Source organism: Ciconia boyciana, chromosome 4 (genome assembly GCF_034638445.1).
Source record: "Ciconia boyciana chromosome 4, ASM3463844v1, whole genome shotgun sequence".
Classification (NCBI taxonomy): Eukaryota; Metazoa; Chordata; class Aves; order Ciconiiformes; family Ciconiidae; genus Ciconia; species Ciconia boyciana.
In genome coordinates, this window is record NC_132937.1 from 62,434,533 (window position 1) to 62,461,412 (window position 26,880).

Consider the following 26,880-nt stretch of genomic DNA (forward strand, 5'->3'; position numbering starts at 1 on the left):
GCTCTTTATAGGTGGGAAACTACAATCCACTCTTGACTTCTACAACTGTAATTGTTTTACTGTAATGTTCAAAGCTGGATTTTAATGGCTGTTAGTTCTTTATGATACCTAAAAAACAGGAACAAAGTTGGAAGATGAGGAAAAAATTTGGTCTAATTGAATACTTGCTTTTCATTCCCGAACAGGAGATACATGGTTATCTTTCATTTCAGTTATGCTAATAGAAATTAAGAGTCTTCTCACTGGCATCCACGTGAGGGAGGAAAATTAGGCCTTTTAATTGTACATCTGGTAGTTAGGTAATTCCACTGCTAAACCATGAGCAGTGTCAAGTCCAGGAATGTCTCAGTCATGTTCATTACGTCTTCCCCATCTCCCTCCCTTCCTCACTCCCCAAGGAGTTATTTTTTGTGTGAGTTTAGGAAATTTAACTCAATATAGTATTTTTAGTTATGAAAATTCTGAATTTTGGCTGCATACAAAGGTAGGGCAATTGCCTGTGATCACACAATGTGCCCATGTCTACTTGCCCCTTACTGAAGTCTTTGAGACTAATGTTAGCAACACTCAGCTGGTATTGGACTCCTCCTCTGTCTTGTCTGTGTGTTTTGAGCATTTGAGGGTTTCTTTTAAGCATTTAAATCACTAATGTCTTTTAGTTTTTACTCTTTTTCCCTTTCACTGCAAAGCATTATTTTTGCTTTAGAGACATTTCATGGCAGTTGTACACAAGCACATGAAATTTTATGAATCAATAATGAAGCAGGAAAAGATGGCTTGACATGGGTCAGGCAGTCCAATGGTAGCAAATAGTCTCAAGCTGGTTTATTTTCAGTCTTTTGTAGGGTATTCCAGAAACTAATGCCTATCAGAAAATAAGTTTTCATATCACAGTCATTAGACTCTTTCTTGCTACATTTTTTAAATCAAATTCTGTATGTGGTGAACCTATAAATATAGTGGTAAAGCTCATTGTACAAAATGCTGTCATATTTTTCCTTCCCTTCCTAAAAAATAAAGCCCATTTATAATGTATGGGGAAGTACTATTACATTATATTCTCACAGGGGAATTCTTTAAATTGTTCCAAATGATGTGTATCGTGCTTTTTTAGGCACATGTCAAATCCTTTGCCAGAGGAGTCTATAATCTATGGTTCTAACCCTGAAGAAAAGTGAAGCAAATAACAAAATATAAGCATTGTGTGGCTGCTTCAAATAAGTTTCCTCTAATTTAACTAGTACAATGTTTTGAAATTTAACCTATGCACTGTTTTATAAAGACTTCAATTTTATCTGTTTTAAACAATGATGTATTATAATACACAAAAAATCAGTTAAAACAAAGCTTTGTGGGATGAGTTTAGGCAAGTTGAGATATGTGTATGCAAATCTGGTCTTAGCAGAGCAGGGCACACTCCTGTTTTCAGTAGAGAGCTGAACACGTGGAATTTCAGCATTTCCCTGTTTGTTCTTTTGATACTGGAAAACACATTAATGATCAAGAAGGAAGGTTTTCTTTAGCCTTAGAACATGTTTTTTGTAATAACATGCTTTTTGGGGCCTTTATGCGGAAGTACTAAAAAGGGGGCAAAATAGAGGAATAGAGTATGGGTATATGTGGTCATGCATATATATATACATTTGTGTATATATAAATATACACACTTTTTTGCCTCTCCAAAAGTTATACTTACAAGGACTATATCAGTTCTTAAAATTAGCAGGTAACTTTTAACAGTGTTCAATAACATAACTATTAAAACAGAAAAAAAAGATGTTGATTATAATGTTTGTAATATACTTATCATGAAAAAGAGCAGTTCTGTTTCAAAGTTTTTCAATTGTTTACTAGTACAATACAGCACTTGCGTTTCAAGCCAAGAAGGTAATGTTGCATATTGCAGTTTTAACAAAATTATACTTCTGTTTGAAGTATTCTTACTAATATTAAGTATTAGAAGATGATTTAAAATAAAAACTTACTTTAGACACTATAATAACCACTTTGTGGACAGAATAATGTGTATAAAACATCTTTCATTACTGGGAAGGAGAAACTTTTTGCCAGTCCATCAAGGTGTTTAAGCAGTTTTGCCTAACTCTTAGGAGTATGTAGCAGTGTTGCGTTAGCATGGCTACCAGTGTATTTCAAATTAAATGCTTTCTCATGATCATTGTTAAGAATCCTTATTCATTAAAATATCCTGGGATCCCATCTCTTTGTTGTTTAAGAAAAGGATTAAACACATTTGGGTTAAAATTAAAGAGGTAATTTTCCTAGCAGCCAGTCTTGTGAATTCACTTCTAATGGGAGATTCCTCCCACCTTTTTTCTGCCCTACTTATTGCCACTTCTAGTGCTGTCATAAATTAGTTAATGGTTTTGTTGATATTAATGAGCGACTGGAGTGGAACTAATTTCCTCATTGTGGGATTAGGAATGAAACAGTATTTTTGATATGAATGACATCAATGAAAGACATTCCATGACACTGAAACCTTCCAGTAAGCTACCTGTGCATTATTTACCTTGGCATACATGAATAGGTACATGAGTCGGTCAGGCACATACATTTATTTTTTCAGGTTGAGCCCTAGATATCAGATATACAGAAAAGGAGAGATTCTGGGAAGTAAACGGGATGGGTTGAATTACTCTGAGTGTATGATTTTAATGAGAATGCTATGGAAAAAGTATATTTTTAGAAGCTATTAAAGGATGATTGAGCAGTTTTGGGGAAATGCTCTAGAAAGAGTTAAGCTTGTGCTAATTTTCCGAAGTGGGAAATATTGGAAAACATGAAATGATCTCCTTAAAATAATGATCATGGTATCTTGATATTTATTTGACCAATTTAAATGTCTTACCTTTTAAAAATATTTTGTACCTGTCTAGTTGATTATCTTTATGATATCTTATTATTAGATTAAAATATCAATGTATTTTTAAAGAATTCAGAAAATATTTTTGCCTTTATGAAAGCTATGGAGGTGAATACAGCAAGCATAAATGTACGATTTAGCAGAAGTGCTAATGCTAGCATATGTTCTGTAACTAAATGCTTCTTTTCACATGCAGTGTTCAACTGTATCACAGACATCCCTGAACTGCATGGTTATTTGTAATAAATAATCTTGCATTTCTGTAATGTGCAGCTGAGGCACCTGAGGTAGATAGCGATTAGGAAAATATCAAAAGAGGTGGTACCTATCGCAGCAATAAAACAGACCTTGGTTTCCTGTTTAAATAATTGACATTACTGATTCTGCTGAAACAGCAAAGAACTAGTAGAAAAGTTCTGCTGAACCTTTTGTGATGTGTTTTGTGAACCTGTGTCAGGAGTCCATGTCAGGCTGGATCTCACTGGCATGGAGACTGGCACAATTCCTCATTATTTTTTGTCTGCAGATAAAAAAGAGAGATGTTACCTTTTTTGAAACTGGTCGTTTCAAGCCTGCCTCTCCTTAAGACATATGTTTTGAAATGCAAATCATGTTCGAAGAGAGTAGTTGCAATTGTTCATATGCATTGGTGACAAGAACTATGCATAAATTCAGGTACTTTTGAAGATAAGATCTTAAAAAGTCATACTCTTCTTTGGCACTGTAGTCAGTCAGACTTTGTTATGTAGTATGTTGCATACAGTAAGGACTAAATAAAAACTATATAAAAGTACACATAGCAACATAGGAATTTTTCCTTTTTTAGTATTTTAACATTTAGTTTATCATTGATATTCCCTTTTGAAAGACACTGAAATTTTCATAAATGTTGTAAACTTGAGATTTTGTATAAATATTCAGGGTAGTGGAAACATGCTAAACATGTTTCTTTAATATTTAGCTAAAGCTTGAAGTTAGAAGTGAATTCTTGAGCAGTGATCTCTAATTTCCAGGAGGTTACACATAGAAGTCCATGTTTATGAACTTTCTGTATACGGAAATACAACCTAGAAAAAATGTTTTGTGTAGCTGTAAGCACCATGTTTCTAGTGTCAGTCACAACAATGATATTTACTAAAAATCAAGAAGTGGAGTTTAATACATTTTAGTATATGTAATGTCCTTAAGTTTCAGAACAGTTCGTAAGAATTATGGAATTGTTTTATTAAGAGACTGCTGGAGAAGCAGAATGTCACCATTTCACATGTGGAAGGATTGCTTTCCAAGCTAAGTCTTCAAAGTTTTGATTTAGAATTGTTTAAGTCTATCATCTTTTATGTCCTACAGAGGTCAAACGACTGTCTAAAGGTTGCAAAATTGTTCATTGTGTCCTTAGTGATTGGTACTTAAGAATGAAGAATTGCATTTGGCTACAGTGAGCTAGCAATTTGCAGTGGATGTAGTCTGGGTATTGGCTGCAAGTCATTCCCTAATCGTGCTCACATACATGGGCATTTTAGGCCATACTTAGAACATGTTTGCAGTGGGCCTGCACAAAAAGAGGGTAATTGTACTGATTCCCAGACTGGATCACGCAGTTTCTCCCTACTTAGTCAGAAATCTTTCTGATTACCCTCAAAGTTCAGCATAATGCTTTGTGTTTGTATTTTCTGTCTCCAAAGTGTATTAACAATACAGTGTCTACCACAGAGCTATTTTGTACTGATGAAAAGAGGGAAGGAGGGAGAGCTAAAAAGGAATGAGGAAGAAGCCTACCAAAATACATGTGCTGAAAGAGACACTCTTGACCTCTCTAAACCTGGATGCTGGTTCCCTCCACCACTGGTATGATGACATAGGTGTGCATATAGCTGGGTGATAAGGCATATTAGGGAGCTAACCTAACTGAAACTAAGCAGGGGGGAAGGGAATGCCTTATAGGAGTTGTTTGGAATATGCTACTGAGGTTAGTTTGGAAGGTAGAGTTATCTGTTTCACTGGTAATACAGGTTTGTGACAGTGTAACCCTGTATCTGTAGCCTTTATGGAGTCTTAGGCATCCATTGAATTTTCATAATATATTTGATATTTTCAAAGCAATTATTTTTCCAGGGTAGAAATTGGAAAAATGAGTCAGATTTTCACAGTTTCAAACTGAAAATTAGAAAATGTGTCATGAAAATAGATGTTTATTTTTCAGTGTCATGAGTTAGTATCATTCTGTGCTCTTGGATGCTGGAAATATAGGAAGGGAATAAAAAGCTTGTTTTTCTTAATGGGCAAGGCTTGGAAGAATAAGATGTTCCAGAATCCAGGCAAGTCACAGACTAAATCCTAAGTGGCTACCATCAGCTGTGAAGAATTCTCTCCTGTTATTTTGTGTAATTTTGTTCCCAAGTGATGAATATATATAATTGAGTAATTAATGAAGCAGTCTGAAGTTTGTTGATTACTCATGTTTGACGCAGTAATTTCTAAGGAATAACAAACAGTATCAGCAACAGAATGGTGAAGTAAAATAAAAATAAACAAAAAAAAAGTAGGCAGACCTTGACTAGAAAATTAATTGATTTGATATTTCTGGAAATGTGGATGGCAACGAATAAATATGTCTAAAAAATTTAAAATAGCTCCTCTGAATTAGTTGTCCTAACTAAAAAGGAGGACCATGAGAAATGAGGGGTATTTAGTGAACTTACTACTTTTTCAGAGTTATAGCAAGTTTTATTGTCTGGCAGGACAAATGATACTCACATGTAGATGGAGTAAGTGGATGTCTATGGCACAGGCCAGAGGAAGGACGTGCTGGGCACTTACAGAGGCACTGCATACCGGAGTAAAAGGGGCAAGGCTGATGATACTCCTTCAAGAAGAAGGAATACAGAAGGCAAGTTGCTTCACTAAAGTGTGCCAATGAGAGGACCATACTAGATCGGAGAAGGCTGAGAATGAAATAGTATTATGAAAATACCATTATCCATAGAAACAATAAAAGTCTAAGTGTTTTAATTTTCAAATCTAAAAGGGAGGTGAAAACACAGAGATTAAAGAGCCAGTGACACGGGGTATGATAAGTCAACCAGCACTTGTGTGTTTGTGAATTGGCTGGCCAAGAAACCAAAGCAACCTTTGATTTCAGAATAGAGCTGAGAAAGTCCAGCTGTATCACAGTTCATATCCATAGGAAAACTGTCTTCTGTTTTTAAAGACAGAGGCTTACAAGGGGTCGGATTTTTTTCTTCACTGCTGTGGGAATAGAGCAATTAGGAAATCTCCTGTTTTCTCTGCCAATGTCAGTTATTTCCAATCTTTACTACCATTTAAACAGGAGCTGTGACTATGAAATTAAATTTTGTTTAAATGCAGTCAGGCGGTACTTCCTAAGGTGTTATGGAAGGAGTATTGAAAGATGTACAGGGAATGGAATACCTAAGGGATTGGTCAGACATGTGACTTCAAATTTAGGAAACATTCTCATCACAACCTTGAAGAAGCTTTTTAGCATATTGCATTTGCCAAAAATACAGGTCAAAGCAAGTGAAAAAATCCTTATTGTTAGAGGCAAAGTGGGAGCACAGTAAGTATTAAATTGATTTACTTTGGATGAAAAAGGCATGCCCTGTCTTAACCTTATTATCCTTGCTTCCCAGTGATGGCTGTACCAAAAGGTAAAACTTTGGAACAGGAGATTGTGCATGTACTATGTCTAGAAGAAGCAAGACTGATACACCTGATGCGGGCCACAAATTAGTGGGCAAAAGTCTGAAAAATTTACGGTGAAGTATCAGTTCAGAAATGTAGCTATCCAGCTGTTGGAAAATCAGCATCAGAGTAACAGAGATTACTGGAAAAGTCGGTGGAATCACTCATCTCATAATCATATTTAGTACTTTTAAATTGGATAATGGTTTGAAGAAGGCATGGGTAGTTATTGGCTGGTGTTTTATCAACAGAAAAATGAAAACAAGAATACCTGCTCTATTGGAATCTGATGACGATCACTGTCACCTTGCAGATATGTAAATTGATAAGGCAGAACAAAAAAGTTTGTGTGATTTAGGTGCCAGGAAATTCTGCTAATTTGTGGAAATGACACTGCAATTTAGAGTAAGAAACAGCTGCGAACAGCAGTGGTTTTACAGGGAATGGCCTTGAAGTTGCAGGAGGTTGCCACCTTATATCCTTACATGGAGACAACCCTTGAAGGAATAGGGAATGTATTTTTTCAAATACAGGAAAAGGATAGAGTTGCTGAGCTGGACATTTTCCTTGAGAAAGCTTCAAACAGGCACTAACCAAAGCAGGTTGACTGGCTGAGCCTTAGGACATGATTCAGGTGTTTGATGGCAGATATCTCAAAGACGACCTGCAGATTCCTGTTCGGAGAACAGAGTATCAACTGAATATTTATTATTAGCTTTAAGGTAGTAGCTTAATTTGTTATTACAATTGATATGCTTACATGGGAGAGGGAGATCTGCCAAGAGCTGGTTTGAACTGGTTTTGTTATGTTATGAAAATACATGGAATAGTGATGAGTTGGGATTGCATGAATCAAATTTTCCTCAGAATCCTTGGCTCTGGGAGACTGCTGAACAACAGACAGCCCCGAGTCTCCTCGTGGAGCAAAACCAAACAGTACCACAACTACGTCTCGATTTCTCCAGTGGCCTGGATTGTTGATCACTGGGAATTACTAGTCATAAAATTGGCCAGATGAGTGACCAGAGACATATTTTGTGTGTTGTTGGTGCTTGTCTTTCCAATGTAACAAGTAATTAGACAAATAGTCTGAGTTCTCTGCTTATCTTACTTTTGCTGTATTCAGTTTCCTTATTGCTTCCAACCTACAGTGGCAAAGATTATGGCTGGCATAAACAACATATTACATAAGTAGATGATTTGAACGTTACAAGACCATTAAAAGTGAAAGAAGAGATATGGAAAGGATAGATAGTAGGAAAAAGGAAAGGAACTGTGAAGTTTCTTGCTAGCAGTGGTAGGGATAAATCAGAAAAAAGGCCAATTTTGTATCAATTGACAAAAGCAATCTAAAATTAGTTATTTGTCATTGCTATTCTTTGATGTACCTTGGTGAGCTAGAAATTTTTCTTTTTCTGGATCAGGTGAAAAATCTCATCCGTGTCAGGATAAGAATTATATTTCTGGTCCTCTTACATGCTGGAATTGTGCTGCCTCACCCAGAACAAAGAAAACTGTCAGCTGCAGTGGGTATCCTAAAGTAACACTGCACTATTACCAATGTTGTAAAAAGAAATTACTACTATAAATGAAGTATAAAAAATTAGCAAAGTAAAACATGATTTGTCATGGGACGCAAAAAAATCTGTGGAGGTATATTTTAGGGTGAGAAGAAAATAGATTAAAAATTCCAGTGAAGGAAGAAAAGAGGAAGAAAAAATTGTGACTTCACCTTATAAACACTCCTCTCTAAAGCAGAACAGGAGACTGTTCAATGTTTCAGAGGCATTTCCCTCTAACATTTCTTCAGGATATGAAAATCCCCTATATTGCTCTTAAGATTGGGTTGTACCAATGGCACCCAGCAAAACAGCCTTCACAAATGCATGGTAGATCACTGGTAAAATATGTATATCAGCAGTCATTAACCCCAGCTTTCCTCTCATTCCTATAAACTCTACTAGGATCTCTTTTTATAATCCTGTGTATTTTGAGAAAGCTTTCATGAATGAGGAACCATCCTTTCCTCCCCATCCCCTCCCAGCACACATATGTTTTATGGTAAATAATATGTCCAATATCTCTTGGTTAGCATTATAAGGAGGAAGCAGAACCTCCCAGGAGATAAAAAAGCAAGCTCTTCCTTCTTGTGAACTCACTGCCAAGCACTGTTTCTTTTTCTGGGAGAAAAACCAATTATTTTCTGTATATCAGAGGTGGTTACAGATTCAGTTTTAGGAAATTAATTCCAAATAAATTAAAGCTAATTAAAGATTTATGCAGATTAGTGGTCTTTTACATTTAGCTGTGCATTGTGTCTTACTGGGTAAAAGATAACCAGTTGACTTCCTTGCCACTGCAGTTATCTGTTGAGCTTTGCTGGATATCAATGTCCTGCTCTCTTCACTCTGATACATGGCAGGGGGAGCCAGATTATTTTCTTTTTCGGTTTGTGTGCATTAACAATAGGCCTACTTAAACTGCAGTTTCCCTCCCTGTTTTACTGAAAGATCAGCTGGCCTGCATTAGTTAAGCCACAGTAACTTGATTGTGCCACAGACAGCTCTGGATCCAATAGCACAGATAGTACTTTTGACAAGAGGGCAAAAATAGCTTCAGAATATTTTTCATCTGTGGCCGTCAGTATCTCCAAGTTCTTTCCCTCTGTGTAGTTTAGAGTTGGCTTTAGGGGAGGAATAATTTGAATGGAGGAGCTGTTTGGAGGGTAGTAAACAAGATGCTCAGATCTTAGCCATTGCAAAATAGGTTTTGCCCTAACAATTTGTCTCCTATTTTCCAAAGTGTTTTGATGATTTTTAAACTGAATTTATGAAAGATACTGATCAGAATATTTTTAGCCTCAAGGATTCACAAAATAATGTGTTGTGCTCCCAGAATACTGGCTTTAAATATCATAGGTTTTTAAAAACTCAGTGCAGTGAAGTGATGCTTTCAAGATTTTCTTCTTTAGCTGGAGAAACTTACTGACTGTGTTTGTTTTATATAATTTATATTTGAAAACTTAACTTTTTTAAGCTAAGGGGTGGTGTTATGCAAATACTCAGAATTAAGATAAAACTGCAAAATGCAACAAAAGAAGTAAAAGAAGAATTATTACATCTATGCACCAGGAATAGCAAGCTAGAAGGAGCTGGTGAAAAGCCTTGTTACCTTCCCAGCTGTGGCTAAGCTGCTAATAAGAAATTGGCTGGCATGAAATACTGCAGCTGAAATTGGAAAGGCAAAGTAGATGAAGAGGCTGCCTAGGAGAGGGTTAGAGAAACTGCAAAAAGAGCAATACTACAAGGAAGATTGCTATGTGAAAAGAAGACGGAGGCTGAGGCTGATAGGGAAGAAATGCTTTCTTCTCATTATATGCCCTGTGGTTGAAATTCTGAAAGACAGGTGAGCTAGTGCGCATTACCTTACTGCAAGAAGAAATGTAGAAGTGTCAAGATATATTGAGGCTTGGATTTAGCAAGGCTCAAGTCTAGGTCTACTGCTCTGAGTTTGGATGAGCCTCCAGGTTGTACAGAGAGATGGGATTAATGATAATGAAAGCACTACTTTGATGGCAACAGGGAGGTGTCACAGGTGTTGGTGAAGCCCTGCAATGGCATCTTAAGAAGATATTCAGAAGCCTTCTTCGGCCTTATGGGTTCAGCTGAGAGCTATTGTATGAGGCTGGAATGCTCATGCAGAAGCAGGAGAGGGGAAAGACTGGAGTTACTCTTTTCTAGTTTATGTAAAAATTATTGTGGTAATCTTGCTTTTCTTCATCCTGTCTTAAATTACTTAGATCGCACTGTGATTGGTGCATGTCATACAGGTTTGAAACCTACATAGCTGAGGTTGAAAAAAAAAAACCTCTGTACAACAGTAGGTTTGATTGTTGACAGAAAACTTAATTCAGTCTTTCTTACTGTAACTCCAATTTCAATCTCTTTTCCTTCCATCTAGGCCATGTGTTTATACGATGGGATCACCAATAAACAACAGAGCCCTTTTCCCATGCCAAGAACCACCCATTGCCTTGTCAACATGGCAAGCTTCAGTCCGAACAGCTGCAGGCTTTGTTGTGTTAATGAGTGGTGAAAACTCAGCAGAACCAGTCCAGCTTCGAGAAGGTGAAATATATTTTCTATAGCAAATTATTTTAAATAATTTTATAAGTAGAAGTATAGTATAGTAAATATATGGTTTTTTGAAAGAATGAAGTTCCTAACCTTAAGAGTACTTACATGTCTATCTGTAATGTCCATGTCATTCTATGGAGAAGTTACCTGCTCAAGGCCTCAGGATAACTTAGTAAGAATTCAAGGCATCTACATTTCAATATCTTACTTCTACTTACTTTTATTCCTTTTACTTTTTCTAAACCTAGACTTCACTTGTCATAAATTGGTTTTGTTTTAATCACTCTGCAGTTGAACGTTTTGTAGATGAAGTACCTTATCAGGCTCTTGACAACTTCAGGCCTTGGTAGATAATTAACTTTCAGTTTCAGTTCTCCAGTCCAAGAGTAGCTCAGCATTCCACTGATTAGAAGTGGTCATTGTGTCATATCTGTTTCTTGAAATTTATGGAATAGATGAAGAATATCAGGTCAGTGCCCTGAAAATCTAGTCTTTGGGGTTTTTTGGCAGTGGTAGATCATACCTTGTGCAACAGTAAGCAAGCAAGCATTTTTCTTCTGTGTTGGTTATACTTTATTATCTAAACCTCTGTCTGCACAGACAGAAGGAAGTTTTTAAGGCAGTTCTACACATAATACAAAGTATGTCTTGCTCCCATTAGTTTTGAGATAATCTGTCAAACAGGGTCAGTATTTTCTAGTGTAAGTAGTTTGATGAAAAGTAATGTATAGCAAAAAGTTAGAATTAGGTGTTTCTGGAAGAAAAAAGTCTTCTGTTCCCCTTTAAAGAGGCAAGTTTATTCTTGAGGGGAAAAAAAAAATGAAATCCTCCTTGATTTGAGAACCATCCGTTAATTCATTTGCATGGAATTGTTTGGTTATTTTTGGCCATATGTGAAGCCTGTTTCAAGTCTTGTCTCTGCTGTTGAAATATAGAAAACTGCCATGATGAGCTGCTCAGCTCACTTGGACAATAATACTTTCCTGTCTCGGCATCAAGAAAGCAACAGTGCTCTTGACTTCAGACTAGGAGAACAGCTCTGCCATCATTGTTGAATTAGTTTAATCCACACTTACACCTTGCTAATGAGTTGTTGCCTGTCTGTCCCTTAGTGGTGGCTATATGGTCTGAAATATTAAGAGGAAGAAGGATACTTATGTGAATTTCTAGAATTAGAAACCTTGGAGAAAATTTCAGGCAGTATGAATTGGCATAGGTCAGTTAAAGTTGATACTCTCTTAGACCAATTAGCTAGTTGAAAAAGCTGTATTGTGAAAGAATTATTTCCTCATTAACATTGTTTTATCATTCTGGTTTAAAAAAAATTAAAAATTTATACTTGAATAAAGAAAAAAACTAGTTGTGGGGAAAACCATTTTTAAAATGCTGTTGATGGAGTGTTGAGAATGATATCAGGGTACCATATTGTTAATGATAGCACTGGGGCTTAGTCACCCAAAGTCAGCCTTGTGACTCTGTGAAGAACAGAAGGAGCTTTTGTTTAAATCCTTGTAGTTGTTGCAGTGAGTCAGTTTATGTTGGTAATTCATGTGTCAGTTTAAAGCTTTGTTTGTTTTGGTGTTGTGGTTTGTTTTTTTGGTTTTTTTTTTTAAATTTTCCAAAGGCTAACCCAGTATATTTCCTTTCCTAAAAACTCTGTGAAAGCAAGAAATACTGTAAGAAGTCTTTAAAGGAAAGGCCAGTAGGGAGGAAATGACTCATTTTAGCTTCACTGTGCTAATGAAGTGCTGAGTGAAAAGTGTGAAGTGAACTGGGAAGAACCGAATGTAGCATTAAAGCTGGCTCCTTTAGGAGCCGTGTGACAATGGCAAAGTTTTGTGCTGAACTTTACTGAACTGAAGAGAAGCAGCAGGAGCACCTACTGCACTTCTGTCCTTCCAGTTTTCCTTCTGCCTCTCCTCAAGATGGAATTCCCAAGAGTGCGGAAGGTTCTGCTTACGGATCTATGTGCCACACACAATTATTTAGGCTAATTTTGATGTCATGATGCAAAGGTTGCTGGGTTTCTTTAAAGGTAGTAGACGTTGTACTCCAGTAGCTCTCAAAGACTCAATCATGGAGGAGACCCTCATTATCTTGGTGCTTATATACAGTTGGAACTGACGAATCAGTGTTAGAGAGCTGTTTGGAATTGTAAAAATTTACAAAACAGATACAGAGGAAAGAAGGGAAAGGAGCAATATTGTGAGGAATGTTTTAAAAAACAAACAAACCCAAGGCTCAAGTGCTAATTTGAAGCCTTGAATAAATTCTTAAGAATTTAGGAATGCAAATTCATTAGTTCAATTAGTAGGACTTTTAAGAGTTAAAAAATTCAAAGTGGTCTGTAGTGTTAAATAACCTGTTTCACATAGATCTTGTTAGGCAATTATGCAGGGCATATGAAATCTATCCAACTTAAAATTTTGTCTTTACATTTATAAAAGACACCTAAAAGTCTTTCAGGATGGCTTCAATTAAAATAACTTTTCTTTGCCAAATTATTTACATACAGTATGCTATTGCTGCACTGCATATTTATAAAATCATACATAACTATCAGAACATGAAAATATATTTTCACAAATACAATTTCTCAGAAAGAATAAGAATTTTGGCAAACAGTTGTGAGTGAATTTATTCTGAATAGAATTACAAGTTAGCTGAATATTTTTTCCTTTAAAAATTGTATTTATAACAAGTGTGCAGACAGCCAATAAAAGAAGTGCAAGGAAGGATGATACCTTCATGCTTTTAAACAGAGATCTGCATTCTGTTTCAGAGACCTACGTCTCTAGATGCATGGATGCTGTGATCCAGTGCATAGCTAGACTAGGTGTACTCACATGTGCAGATTCCTCATTTGTCACTTGTATTTGCAGGTTTTGCTAATAGTGTACTTCCTCCCATATGTGCCATTTTTGCATTCTGCCTCCTACAAAACTATGGCTCATCCTGTCATTTGAAATAAAGCAAGGCCACATTTGTCTGAAAATACTCATACGTCACTTACTCAAGTACAAATGGTAACTATTCAAGTATGACCTAAAAGTGCTTAAAAATACCATGCATTCTTTACAGCGTACTTAGAGAAGAAAAATTTATCAGAAAAATGCAATTGATAATGCCCTTTGGGAGAAAGCTTTACAGGTAACACTGTGTGTGTAATGTGAGCCATTTAACCATTGGATTTATTTTTCAACACTTGTCAGTTTTACTTTCCTTCAGCGTATCGCTGTAACACATAGAAGGTGCAAATATATTTAGTCACAAATACCTTTACATTTGTTTTGATTCATGTTCAAGAAGTAGATATTCAACCATTAAGTGTGAAATCGACTGGCTTGCTTTTTGTGCAGTTACCCTACCATTATGTAGTCCTTAATCTTGTTTTGCCATCTCTGATTCCAGTGAGAAAGTGTATTCTGTTCTTGAGAGGAAATACGGTCCTAGAGAAGCCACTGCTACTGCTCTGTAGCTAGAAGCAACAACAGTTGCTTTTGTTTGTGCTCCTCTCACTTTTCACGGGGCAAAACAAAAGAGCCCAGTACTTGTGTTGATTGATCTCCAACATACATCAGGAACTACAGCACAGGAGCTGACAGCTCATCACATGCTACTCATCCCTCTGAGCCAGTGTTGAACTAATGCTCTGGCATGAATGTGAGGGTGCTCTGTGGGAAATTCTGACTTTCAGATGAGATCAAAGATCTCTACAAGTTACAAAGAGTTTCAGAAAGCTGAAGGGTTCTTAATCGTGGTGCTCCAGCCAAATAGTAGTTTTGGCATAACTACTTATTTAGCTGTAGTTTTATGTATCGGCACTAGCTCTTACTTTGTATATAAAATGCTGTGTGGGGCTATCTCTCTTTTTCCCTAAACGTAGCTGAATTTTGTGGGTTTTAGTAAATCATGGGCATCATCTATTTTGTGGTGTTTATATTTGCATTAGTGCAAACTATTTGAGGGAAAATATACTAGTAAGTAAAAATACTCTTAATGTTCTTGCATCTGGCATTAACAGATACTGATGCTCAGGTGCTTCTTCAGTTGTAATGGACTCCACAGGAATCAAACAATTTTAATGGTTTCAAAGATAGCTAAATGCATTAAAAATTCTAGGAAGTTATTACATAATTCACCATTATTATTTCAAGTAGAAGAAATAGATGGCCTTTAAATTGTTCTTTTGCAAAATTATAAATAGATTAAAATTTCCTACCCTTGTTAAATGTAGTCCTAAATTTTGCACGGGATGTTTTCCAGTTATACCTCATAGACTAGGTGATTGTTGTTGCATGGTATGTGCAGTTATGACATGATACATTTGCTTTGCAGAACTGAAAAAAAAATATTTTTTTGTAAGTTATTTTCAAAATTACCTGTAGAGAAAATATTTTGAAAGTATTTTAATTGCCTAAAATAATTATGTGTAGGAATCAAGTTGCTTTTAAATTAAGTCTGGTTGTAAGGAGAGGGTATAAGCATTACAGATAAAAGGACTGGGGTGCTCTTACTCTGTTTTTCCCATGGACTAACCCCAGCCTAATCTCTTGTTCTTCCCAAGGTGTCATTGCTTAGTGTGAAAATGTTTTTGTGGTACAAAATGCTATCTTTGGTAAAGAAGGCCATCTCCCGTGTCAGCTGCACTGTTACCTCTTACCCTAGAGGTGGTGCTGTCTCCAAGGTAGCCACTGGAAAGCAGAGGGCAGCCAGGGCAAGGGGAGAGAAGGGAAAAGGAAGAGAGTGGAGCTGGTGATCCCAGTCTGTGCCCTGGGATAGATCTGAGGTTACAGATGAAGGAAAACAAAACAAAGCCCACTGACCTGAAGAAAGTTAAAGAAAGGAAGTGAAGTTATGGGAGAAAAGGGCAGGCTGGGAGACAGTCTTACCAGTAGTGAGAGGAGAATACAGAAGATAAATGCAGGTTAAACTCTGTTTGAAACAGTACTTCATGGTGCTTGCTGTAGAGAAGTGTTGCCAGCATAAAGACCATTTCAGTCACTGATCAGTGAATGCACTATAGAGAGAACTCACTTGTCATGCCAGTGCATGTGATGTCAGTTGTTCAAGCCAAAACAGCTGTAGGATAAATATATAGTTATCCTACACAATTCTAGAGTATGAATGCAGAAGGCATCTAAAAGCCCTGCAGGAAATGGATTGAGCCCCAGTTAGGTGTTTAAAGACAGTATAGATCTTGGACCTTGTTCTGAGAGTATCCAGAGTTCGCATGGTCTCTATAATGCATGCAAAATATAAGGGACTTGGAAAAAAGACAAGGATCTGTATGTTAGTTGCTTTTCTTTTCTTTGGGAAATCCTAATCAACGTAAATCTCAAAACACATAGCAAGCTTTGTTTGTCTTTGGTCAAGCAAAACACAAACTTTCTTTGTCTTTGGTACCTTTTGCAAGGTTTGCTCCAGCACTGAATAGCAGATGTTCGTTGCTAATTCATGTAAACTTCTGAATGCAGTACATACTGTGCTTCTCTCTGGACTGCTAAACTGATTCCCCATTCATTTTGACATTCTGTTCAAATTATCCTTGTTTTTTAAAAAAACTATGGTCTTGCTCACTCTAGCCTGCCTTGCTAAACTTGTTTCCCACTAACCCTCTCTGCTCCCTCTGTTTGCACAGCCCAGGCCAACACCCTTTCCTTTTAGACAATCTCCTCACTGTTGTGAGAGCCTTCTCCTTTACACCTCCTGCCGTCTGGAACAGTTTTCTGTGACTGCCTTTTGACTTTCACGCTTGTTTCAGAACTCAGTTGAAAACACATTACTGTTTTTCCATCACGATTCCTCAAATTTTCACTCTTTGTCTGCTGTTATTCTACTTTTAAGGTTTTACAATTAACATAACTGCATGGAGCATTTTGTAATGCTTTGTATATAACAGATGCTACACAAAGTGAAGTATTGTAGCCTACCTCTGGGCCTTCTCTTGTACGCTTTTAAGTCAATGGTAAAGCTGCTATTAACTTCAGTGTGTGCAGGCTTGGGCCTCTAGCACAGTTTATATCAATGAAACACTCTACATCAGGAGTTTGGTATTTCAAAATAATAACTTGTTGCTGTCCTGGGTGACCTTTTTCTCTCAAGGTGGCATTTGCTTGCCTTGGCTCATTTGTAGCTTTGGTAAGTTAATTAAAAAAAAGGAAGGGGATTTGGCAAAACAGTTACGCTCTTTGTGCCTCATGTGTTTGGAGCAAATAAGTTCCTTCTGCTCACATACTGACAGATTAGGAGAATTACAGGAGTAATAATATGTTCACCTGACAATACAGACAACAGGTTTTTGACAGTAGTGGTGAATGTTGCCGGAAGTGGAATGGCATGAGGGAGTGTAAGTGGTTGCTAGTGCATATATGAGGCAGAGGCTTTATCTGCCTCTTACAAGATTTCACAAACAGTATTGTTTTGTCATACTAAATAGTAGGTGGAAAATTTGTTGAGGCTAAGCAAGAAGATTTTTCTGCTTGTCCTTCCTTTGGACAGCTTGATCTGTGGTCATTAAGGTAGGAAACCCAGAGAGAAATAAAATAATTTCCTCTATACCTTGTGGCCTTCATTGGATTGGTTTTTTTCCTTTTTTCCGTTTGATAGTGTTCTGTTGGCCTGGTCAGAATGCTATTGCAAAAGAACAAGTATTAATGTTTTCTTAAAATAACTGAAGTTTGTATGTTTCCACAGTTGCCACAGCTACAGTTATTTGCACATGATTCCAGCAGGTTGTAACTCATGCTAGGCCCTTTCCAAGAACAATTAACTTATTAATATGGTGTAGTAACTGTATTTGTGACCATAAATGAGTACTTGAATGTGACCCTTAAGCTATACCCTTTTTAAAGGGACAAAACGGAAAACCTAAGCAACATTTAGATTAATGAAAAGTACGCTGTCCTAAAACATCCTCCAGTTTATCCAAATGTGCTCATGGATACAGTCATCCTATACCTTACTCCTTGTCTTCCAGCACTGTGTTCCCATAATGATAAGACTTACCATCTTTTTACCTTCTAATAGACTCTGTAACCTTGTTTTAGCAGCTCCTGGATTATCATGACCAAACCATTGACTTAGGCAACATCCCAGCTGATTCTGAGCTTTGATTTCTCATTGCCTGGTTGGCACATCATGTATCTCATATTGCCAGGTCCAATTCACAAGCACTAGTGTTGTTTGTTAGAACTTGCCTATCAGTTTGGTACTGCCCAGAACACAGAAAAGATTTTATCCTGTGTGAGATAATATAGTTAAGACAAAACCATAATGTGGCTGATCCAGGGTTGAAAGAGTTAAAATGTAACCTTTTTGTGTATGTGGATCTAAGGGTGCTATTAGATTTAATGTCTGATGCAATTCTTGGGCAGTAACAGCACAATCATGTTAAGTTGCATTAATAACATCCCACTTATGGATGATTTATTTATGGATAGACATCAGCAGATAGAGGAAAGTTGCAGGTGTGAGTAAACAGTACTGAATCCACAGTGCTTATGTGTGACTGCTCTTATGTGTCTCAGCGAAATTATTTTTCTTTCCTCAACAAAAATACCAGGATGTAAGGTGGGAGGTTTGGCCCAAAATCTCAAGTACATAAAAATGTCAAGTATTGAGTGTGTGCTGTGACTGATGAGTCTGTACAAATGTTATTTTTATTTACAGGTGTCTTGAGCTGGTACTACTATGTGACTATGCCAATGCCAGCATCCACCTTCACTATTGCTGTGGGGTGCTGGCAGGAAGTTAAACAGCAGTCCTTCACAGCTGCTGTCCAGACAAACATTGAGTTTTCCTTGCCATCTTCACAAGCTGATTTCAGGTTGGTGTTTAGAATATTGTTGAAAAATGAGATATATGGGTAGCATTTTCATTTACTCTGTGGAATGTGAGAATGAGTCATATTAGTATAGGAATCAAAATAGAACTTGTTTAATCTGAACAGAAAAAACTTGACAGGAAAATAATTCCAAAGGCATTATTTCATGGGGAAGGGTGTGGTTCTTTTTATATGAAAACAAGCTGCTTAGTGAGCTATAGGGTTGATAAATCCCAGTGTCCTCTGGATTTACATCCTACATCCTGTGTCTCTTAATGCCCTGCTGCAGCAATACCAGGTCCTCCCTTGTTTCTTAAAATGCCTGGCTGTAGGACCTTTTGTGTTACTAAACTCGATCCGTTCTGGATACCTAATGCCCCCTACTACAATATTGCCTGCTGACTCACTTTTTTCTTCCTGTCCAGTCCCATCCCAGAGTTAGAGCTGGCCTGTGCAGTGGTTTGCCTGGGGTAATGTGTACTGACTGGGTACATGAAAGAGCTCTTGCAATGGTCCCATAAAATAAAGTTGAACCAATGATTCTTTTCAATAAAAAAAATACCCTGTTGTCAAGTACATGCAGTCGCTACTTAGCTGTCATTCACCAAACCCATAGAAATGTAATTATTTTGAATACATGTATTCCTCCTTCCAATCTGGTCAAAACTGGTCAAAAATGGATGAACAGAACAATACTGCATAGGCCTGAAAATGAGATTTGAAGCTAAAAATTAAGTCTCTGGAGAATCCACTTGTTTCCACATGTATTCACCATAGTTAGCAGAAGTCTCAGACATGGCGCTTGATTTCCTCGCATATTACTCTCAGCTTTTCAAATTCATAGAGTCATAGAACAGCCCAGGTTGGAAGAGACCTTGAAGGATCATCTGGTCCAATCCTTCGTGGGAAAGGGAGCTTAGATGAGGTTATCTAGCACCTGCTGCCCTTTGTCTTCTCCATGTGGCTCCTTGTGAAGAGAGAGCCTCTGTGCCCTTTGTAGATGCCCTTTAAGTACTGGAATACTGTGATGAGGTCCGCCTGAGCCTTGCCGTCTCTTCTCTTCTCTTCTGAGAAAAGGCCTAGCTCCTTCAGTCTTTCCTCATAGGGCAGGTTCTCCAGCCTTTTGTTCATTTTCATGGCCCTCCTTTGGACCCTCTCCAGTCTGTCTGTGTTTTTCTTGAATTGTGGGGACCAGAACTGGACACAATACTCCACGTGCAGTCCGACAAGCACTGAATAGAGTGGGGTGATCACATCTCTATCTCTGCTAGTAACGCCCAGGATCCACTTTGCTTTTGTTGCTGCAGCGGCACACTGATGACTATGTTCAACTGGTTGTCCACCAGGAACCCCTGGGTCCCTTTCAGCAAGGCTGCTCCCAGACACACATATCCTAGCCTGTGCTTGGCTCTTTGGTTATGTCGTCCCAGGTGCAGGACTTTGCACTTGTCTTTGTTGAACTTCACACTGTTCTTGCTATCCCACACTTCCATCCTGTCCAGGTCTCTCTGTAAGATGGCTCTCCCTTCTGACGTGTTCACCTCACCACCCAGTTTGGTGTCGTCAGCAAACCTGGTGAGGGTGCTTTCAATCCCATCATCCAGGACATTTGTGAAGATGTTGAACAGTGCAGGGCCCAGTATCGATCCCTGGGGGACTTGTGACAGGCTGCCAGCCTGAGTAAAAACCACTGATCACCACTCTCAGAGTGTGGCCTGTGAGTCAATTTCCTACCCAACTTGCAGACCATCCATCCAGTCTGTATTTGCCAGTTTGTGCAGAAGGCTGTGGGAAACTGTGATGAATGTTTTGCAGAAGTCCAGGCAAACAATACCCACTGCTCTCCCCCTGTCAACAGAAAATGTTATTTTGTTGTAGAAGGTGATCAGGTTAGTCAGGCCGTAAGTATTTTTTCTGTTAGTTTTTTGTAACTTCTTTTTTTTTTACTTCTGTTATTTTTTCCTGCTTGACCAGCCTGATCTCTTTCTACGACAAGGTGACCCGACTAATGGATGAGGGGAAGGCTGTGGATGTTGTCTATCTAGACTTCAGTAAAGCCTTTGACATGGTTTCCCACAGCATTCTCCTGGAGAAACTGGCTGCTCATGGCTTGGATGGGCATACTCTTCGCTGGGTTAAAAACTGGCTGGATGGCCGGGCCCAAAGAGTGGTGGTGAATGGAGTTTACTCCAGTTGGCGGCCGGTCACAAGTGGTGTTTCCCAGGGCTCTGTGTTGGGGCCAGTCCTGTTTAATATCTTTATCAGTGATCTGGACAAAGGGATTGAGTGCACCCTCAGTCATTTTGCAGACGACACCAAGTTGTGCGGGAGTGTTGATCTGCTTGAGGGTAGGAGGGCTCTACAGAGGGACCTGGACAGGCTGGATTGATGGGCTAGGGCCAATTGTACGAGGTTCAACGAGGCCAAGTGCTGGGTCCTGCACTTGGGCCACAACAACGCTACAGGCTTGGGGAAGAGTGGCTGGAAAACTGCCTGGCAGAGAAGGACCTGGGAGTGTTGGTTGGCAGCCGGCTGAATATGAGCCAGCAGTGTGCCCAGGTGGCCAAGAAAGGCAATGGCATCCTGGCTTGTATCAAAAATAGTGTGGCCAGCAGGAGTAGGGAAGTGATTGTGCCCCTGTACTTGGTATTGGTGAGGCCGTACCTCGAATACTGTGTTCAGTTTTGGGCCCCTCACTCCAAGAGAGACATTGAGGTGCTGGAGCATGTCCAGAGAAGGGCAACGAAGCTGGTGAAGGGTCTGGAGCACAAGTCTGATGAGGAGCGGCTGAGGGAACTGGGGTTGTTTAGCCTGGAGAAAAGGAGGCTCAGGGGAGACCTTATCGCTCTCTACAACTACCTGAAAGGAGGTTGTAGAGAGGTGGGGGTCGGTCTCTTCTCCCAGGTAACAAGTGACAGGACGAGAGGAAACAGCCTCAAGTTGCACCAGGGGAGGTTTAGACTGGGTATTAGGAAATTTTACTTCACTGAAAGGGTTGTCAAGCATTGGAACAGGCTGCCCAGGGAAGTGGTTGAGTCACCATCCGTGGAGGTATTTAAAAGATGTTTGGATGAGGTGCTTATGGACATGGTATAGTGGTGGTCTTGGTAGTGTTAGGTTTACGGTTGGACTGATCTTAAAGGTCTTTTCCAACCGGTGCAATTCTGTGATTCTGTGATTAGAAACTTAGCTGAAACAATACTTGCCTTTTAGATAGCTGTTTTGGGCTAATACTGTGTTAACATTAAGACACTGGAAGTCATAACCGTTTTGGTAAAGCTAGTGAGACTTTTTGGAACTTGAGGACCTAATAGGGATTTCTTATTGGAATTTAAAATGAAAGGATTCTGATGGCTTGCAGCCTGGCTAATTTTGGTTTAAAAAAATTCTAATAAATCTTGAGAATAGGAATTTTTGTATTTTACCTAAGATCAGTAAGACATGCCTATTCAAGCTTTAAAATAGTTTATAGGTTTGATAAGCTTCCAGAAATTGTTTTGTGTTTATTCCTCTACTATTTATATGTTTATAATATGACTGCCTCTACAGAAATATGGTGTAGATGTTCACTATATATTCCTCTCTAATATACAGCACTTTCAGTAATAGGAATTTTTATCAATTTGGTGCAAAAGATTATTCTGACAGAGTGTTGATAGAATAAATGAAAGTTTCAATTTTTAAAAAAACTTCTGAAAAAGGGGAATACTTTTGTAACTTTTTGTAGCAAATATTAGTGCAAGTTTTAATCAGTGTGATGGTCATCGTTATAAGTCACTCTATGTGATGGTCATTGGATGAGTTAATTGGCACAGGTAGTGTGATGTATCTGCAGCAGTTGAGTTAGTGACAGTGGAAGAAACAGAACTAATGTGTTTTGGAAAAAAAACCTGACCAAAAAAAGTCAAAAAATCCTCTGCAAGTGTGGTGTCTATTATGCATAGACAAAAAAGGAGAGCCTAAGTGTACAAGGTTGTTTTGCAGTTAATTAGGACATAAAAATCTATGTCCTTAAAAACCTGCTCCCACAGTTATATCCAGTTAATCTTTATTTGTGAGTTAGTACAACAGACACTTGTTACTTGTTTTAGTCATTAAGACTAGGTAACCAAACCAACATTATGCACAGTAGCAGGCATTTCTAGAAAGGGTGTGAAATGGATAGACAAGCCAATGTTAAGGTAGTGTCTCAGATTAGATAATGGAGATAAACTCTTGGGCAGCAGGGAAAAGAAGGCTTTCGGAAAGAAGTTGTTGAAATGTGTAATGTAATTTATGTTCAGGTGCCAGTGACTTTGACATAACGAGACGACATCAAAGAAAATGTTAAATGGAGCTAGGATGTTAAATAAGTTTCCTATCTCCTTGGGGTCATTAAGGACTTGGCAACTTTTACAAGAGATAGGGTGCTAGCTTTCATGTTCTTGCCTAATCTCAAGTCTGATAATTAAACACAAAGTGACATTGTTTTAGAGCAGAAATATGCTAAGTTAGACCACCCTTGGAAAAAAATTGTGTAATGATGGATGTAGTTTCTTTGCATATGTAATGAATGAAATAACTCTTTCTGTGAAAGAAGTGGATTCTAAGCTATGTGAGGTGTTAAAGTGTTGTCACTTCAGCAAAATGTATTCCTTTTCTACGTGTTACCATTTTGTTTTGTGTGTCAGCACTCACCTGGAGCATGATCTTCCAAATATAAATGCTTTGGGTGATGCCGGGTGCAATAACAGTGCTTTGCCTGTCCAGGCATAGTAGAACCAGCTTCCTTAAATTGAAATCTCAAACCAAGGAGAGGCGGTGCACAGTACAGAAGACAGGCTAGCAGGTGAAAACATGAAGCTGATTTCTGCTTAGATATGAGTATTTGGGCAGATAAATTATTGTGAAGCTATATGACTCAGTGTTTAGGAAGGATTTGATTTACCCCTCCTTCCTTCCAGCTACATATCCTGTAAAAGTAATGTAAAGTAAGCTTGATCCTAATGTGATATTTTCAAATGTCTGCACTGATAAGCCTGAATTGATACGTACTGTTGTTTTTTACTTAAGAAAAAAACAATTGGTAAAAGTTCCTGGAGAATTTTAGTAACAACAGACACACCCTCCCCCCCCCTTGGAATTTCATTCTAATTGCACTTAATATGTTTGTGTTAGTATGTATGAAATTTTATTTTCATAGTCAAGTTTGAGTTGGAATTCTCTGAATAAATAAGTGTTTTTGTATTGTTACTTAGTTTTCTTTATGTACACTTTGAGCACTTGTTCCTTTGATGCATATCTATTATAAAAACAAGGTTTGACTAGTCTTTTTTTAGTTATGAGTAACTATATCAGTTCTACTCAGACATATAGTAATGAGTGTTTTCACAGTGCTGCACATGTGTGAACAGTGTGAGAATACAAATGAGTTGGTTTTATGCAAACTAACTCTGTCATTCTGATGTCTAGAGAATGTCCTTGTCTTAGCATAAATTGTGCACATTTCTGGTATCACATTAAACTCTTTTTTTTTTGTTATTCTCAGGTGGCATGAAGACATCTGTGGTCATGTGGAATATCCCTGCCGTTTCCAAAATCCTGCTGCCAGGTTGCAGGCAGTCATTCCTTATAGAGTCTTTGCACCCTGGTGCCTTATGGAACGCTGCGAAGAAAGTTTGCTTCAGCTAATACCTCAGTGCCTCTCAGCTGCTTACATCACACTGGGCACCCACCCCTTTTCCAGGCTTGATGTTTTGATAGTTCCTTCCAACTTTTCCAGCCTGGGAATGGCTAGGTAAAGAAACTTCTTAGTATCTCATCTCCTGTATTTTGTTAGACTCCTTTTTATCAGCTAGTTAACAGTGTCAAATTGCCATCAATATAGAATTGCTGTGCTATTTTTTTAAATCAAGCTTAAAACTCTAGTTCTGGCTTCATGTGGGTAGGTTTGTTTGCATCCTTTGTGCTATGATCTTTAATTTTAGTTTTAAGAGGGCTCAGGGAAGGAAAATAGAAGCTCATTTAGACATGTGGGTCTGAATTTCCTCATTTACCAAACTGAAGTTCTTTTATTGCTTCTATTGATTTAAATACTTGATGCTGCTATAATTTAATCATGTTTTCTTTTGGTGTTGATTTTACTATTATGTCTTGACAGAGCAACAGCATGTTAAAATCCAGATCTAGAGTTTATTCATAAGCCTTTTGTGATTCATGAGTTTCTAGTCAAACACTGGTCTTTGGAAGCTGAGTAAGGCAAACTGTAAGGATTATATTATGAAGTTTTCATGGAACTGTGGAGAATAAAATGCTTAATTAAATATTTTTGGTTTTACCGTATAATTTTCAGTCGTGCAATGACAATAGAATTTTAGCTCTATTAGGTGTAAGGCAATGCCTAGCAATTGAAATTTGCCATTTGCTTTTTATTGTTCTTAAAAATATGTATTTTTTTAAGTTGGTAATGCGATATTGTTTGTTAATAGCAGAGAAGGAAACACTATTTTTATTCACTGTTTGCCTAGTGCCAACAGTAGAGTGGATTCATTTAGGCAGATGGACAAAACATCCAAGGGAAGAATTAAAGGCAAAGCCCTGTTAGAAAGACGAGGACTGATAGGAGAGGTGTATTCCCAGACTGTTGGTTTTGTATTTTGGAGCTCTTGGGGCAGTTGTCAAGTAGGTTTGATATCTGAAGCAACTTCAACAGATTGCACAAATTGCCAGTCTAAGTGTTTAGATGAACCAGAAATTTATTTCTTTTTACAAACTGTATATTTAATCAAATAAGGAAACATTTTGTTTCGTGCTACATGTTTTGTTTCTTATTTATGTAGATTTTTTTCTACAGCTTTCCTCTTGCAATCCTCCTTAGGGATAAAAGTAGAAAATTATGCTGGCATGTAATATGGTAATATTGTATAGTTTTTAGTATAAGTTTACTTTATTTTTTTTTAATGAAGATCTATAAAATTTAAAACTTAAGCATTTAGTGACCTTTCTCTGTCATATAAGCCTCATTGCTTTGTAGATACCTTGTACTGGTTACTGAGTTTTCAGTGATAGCTCTTCGCTCAATGAATTCCTAAATGAAAGCATCAAGTAACCTACAGGAGTACTGGCTGCTTTGGGCACCTACCACAAGACTATATTCTCTGATGCTTTGCATAGTGGTTTGATTTAAGTGTGATGTTGGGTACCATGTTTCTGAAGCCATATGAAATTGGTAGAGCTGCTTAGCGATTTTCTCTGACTTCAAAGGCATGGTACTAAAAGGTTGACACAGGTCCTTATGGATCATCACTGTAATTGAGGAATAAGCTGGGCATTTTACTTAGCGTGTGATAAGAACAGTGATCAGTGGAACCCTAAAGGGCAAGATGCACAAATAGTACAAAATGAAAGGGGAGGGAGATGTCCAGGCCAAAATGACATCACGCAGTAAGAGAAATCTTCAGGATTCAGTTGTTGATATGCTGCTGCTCTTTGGGAAGTTGTCAGAGCTTCCCCTTCATGTACCTTTCCCAGAAGTTATAGGGAAAAGATGCCTGCAGGGTATTCTGTTGCAAAACCATCTGTGGTTATCTGAGTCCAGATTGCGTGTTCAGAATACTGTAATTGTGCTTTCTTTGTGAAGGAGATGAGAAAAACCTATTTTATTTCCTTATGCTTCTTCTAACCACTGTCAGTTCCAAGCGATCCATATCATTGAATATAAGTAAAGGATGAAAGAAAGGGCATGCATACTTCCTGATGCTTTTCATTCAACAGTTCATCAAGCCAGGCCCATTCAAATTTTTCAAAATTGAAATAAAGCAATAATTTAAGCTGTTTAAATGTCAAGCTGTATTTGGACAGCAAAGGAAATTATTAAGTGACTCATAATAGCTCGTTTGTTCTCGTTTCGTGTGATTTTTCAAATAGAGGCTTCTATGTATATAGCAAGCTACTTAAATGGTTAATTCCTGTGCATGCAATGATAATTACCTAAATGACTTCAGTTAAGAATAAGCTATGTGCAAAACCATGTCCAAACCCACATTAAAAAAAAGCTAGCTATTATCTTGGGTTAAAAAGGGTGCTGTAGTATTTATTTTTTTATCTTCTGGTCTATCTGTAGCAGTATAAACATAACACAGCATGCCAGCACAAAGAGGCTGTTGTTTTGAGAATTCTAATTGTACTCCTGTCTGCCAGGGAAGGAAGCAGTCATAAATTTTAGTCATTATCTGAAGTATCAGGGCTTTACAGCATTTGGCACTTTTCTTTGTCTGTTCCTCATTAGCCGATACTTACTGTGTTTTTTATATCCCAAAATACTTCCCTTTGCTTAAGGGGGATGTTTCCCCAAC

The 26,880-nt window shown here is 37.9% G+C and overlaps 1 protein-coding gene across 11 annotated transcripts in view; it reads left to right on the plus strand.

Moving 5' to 3' along the window:
* The window catches only part of AOPEP (aminopeptidase O (putative)), a 209,848-nt gene that overhangs the window by 17,702 nt on the left and 165,266 nt on the right, over positions 1–26,880 (plus strand). For all 11 annotated transcript variants that reach the window (XM_072859722.1, XM_072859731.1, XM_072859719.1 and 8 more), the window contains exons 4-6: positions 10,547–10,713; positions 18,394–18,550; positions 24,075–24,323. In XM_072859722.1, coding sequence (XP_072715823.1) covers positions 10,547–10,713; positions 18,394–18,550; positions 24,075–24,323 — 573 coding nt within the window. The remainder of the gene's footprint in view (positions 1–10,546; positions 10,714–18,393; positions 18,551–24,074; positions 24,324–26,880) is intronic.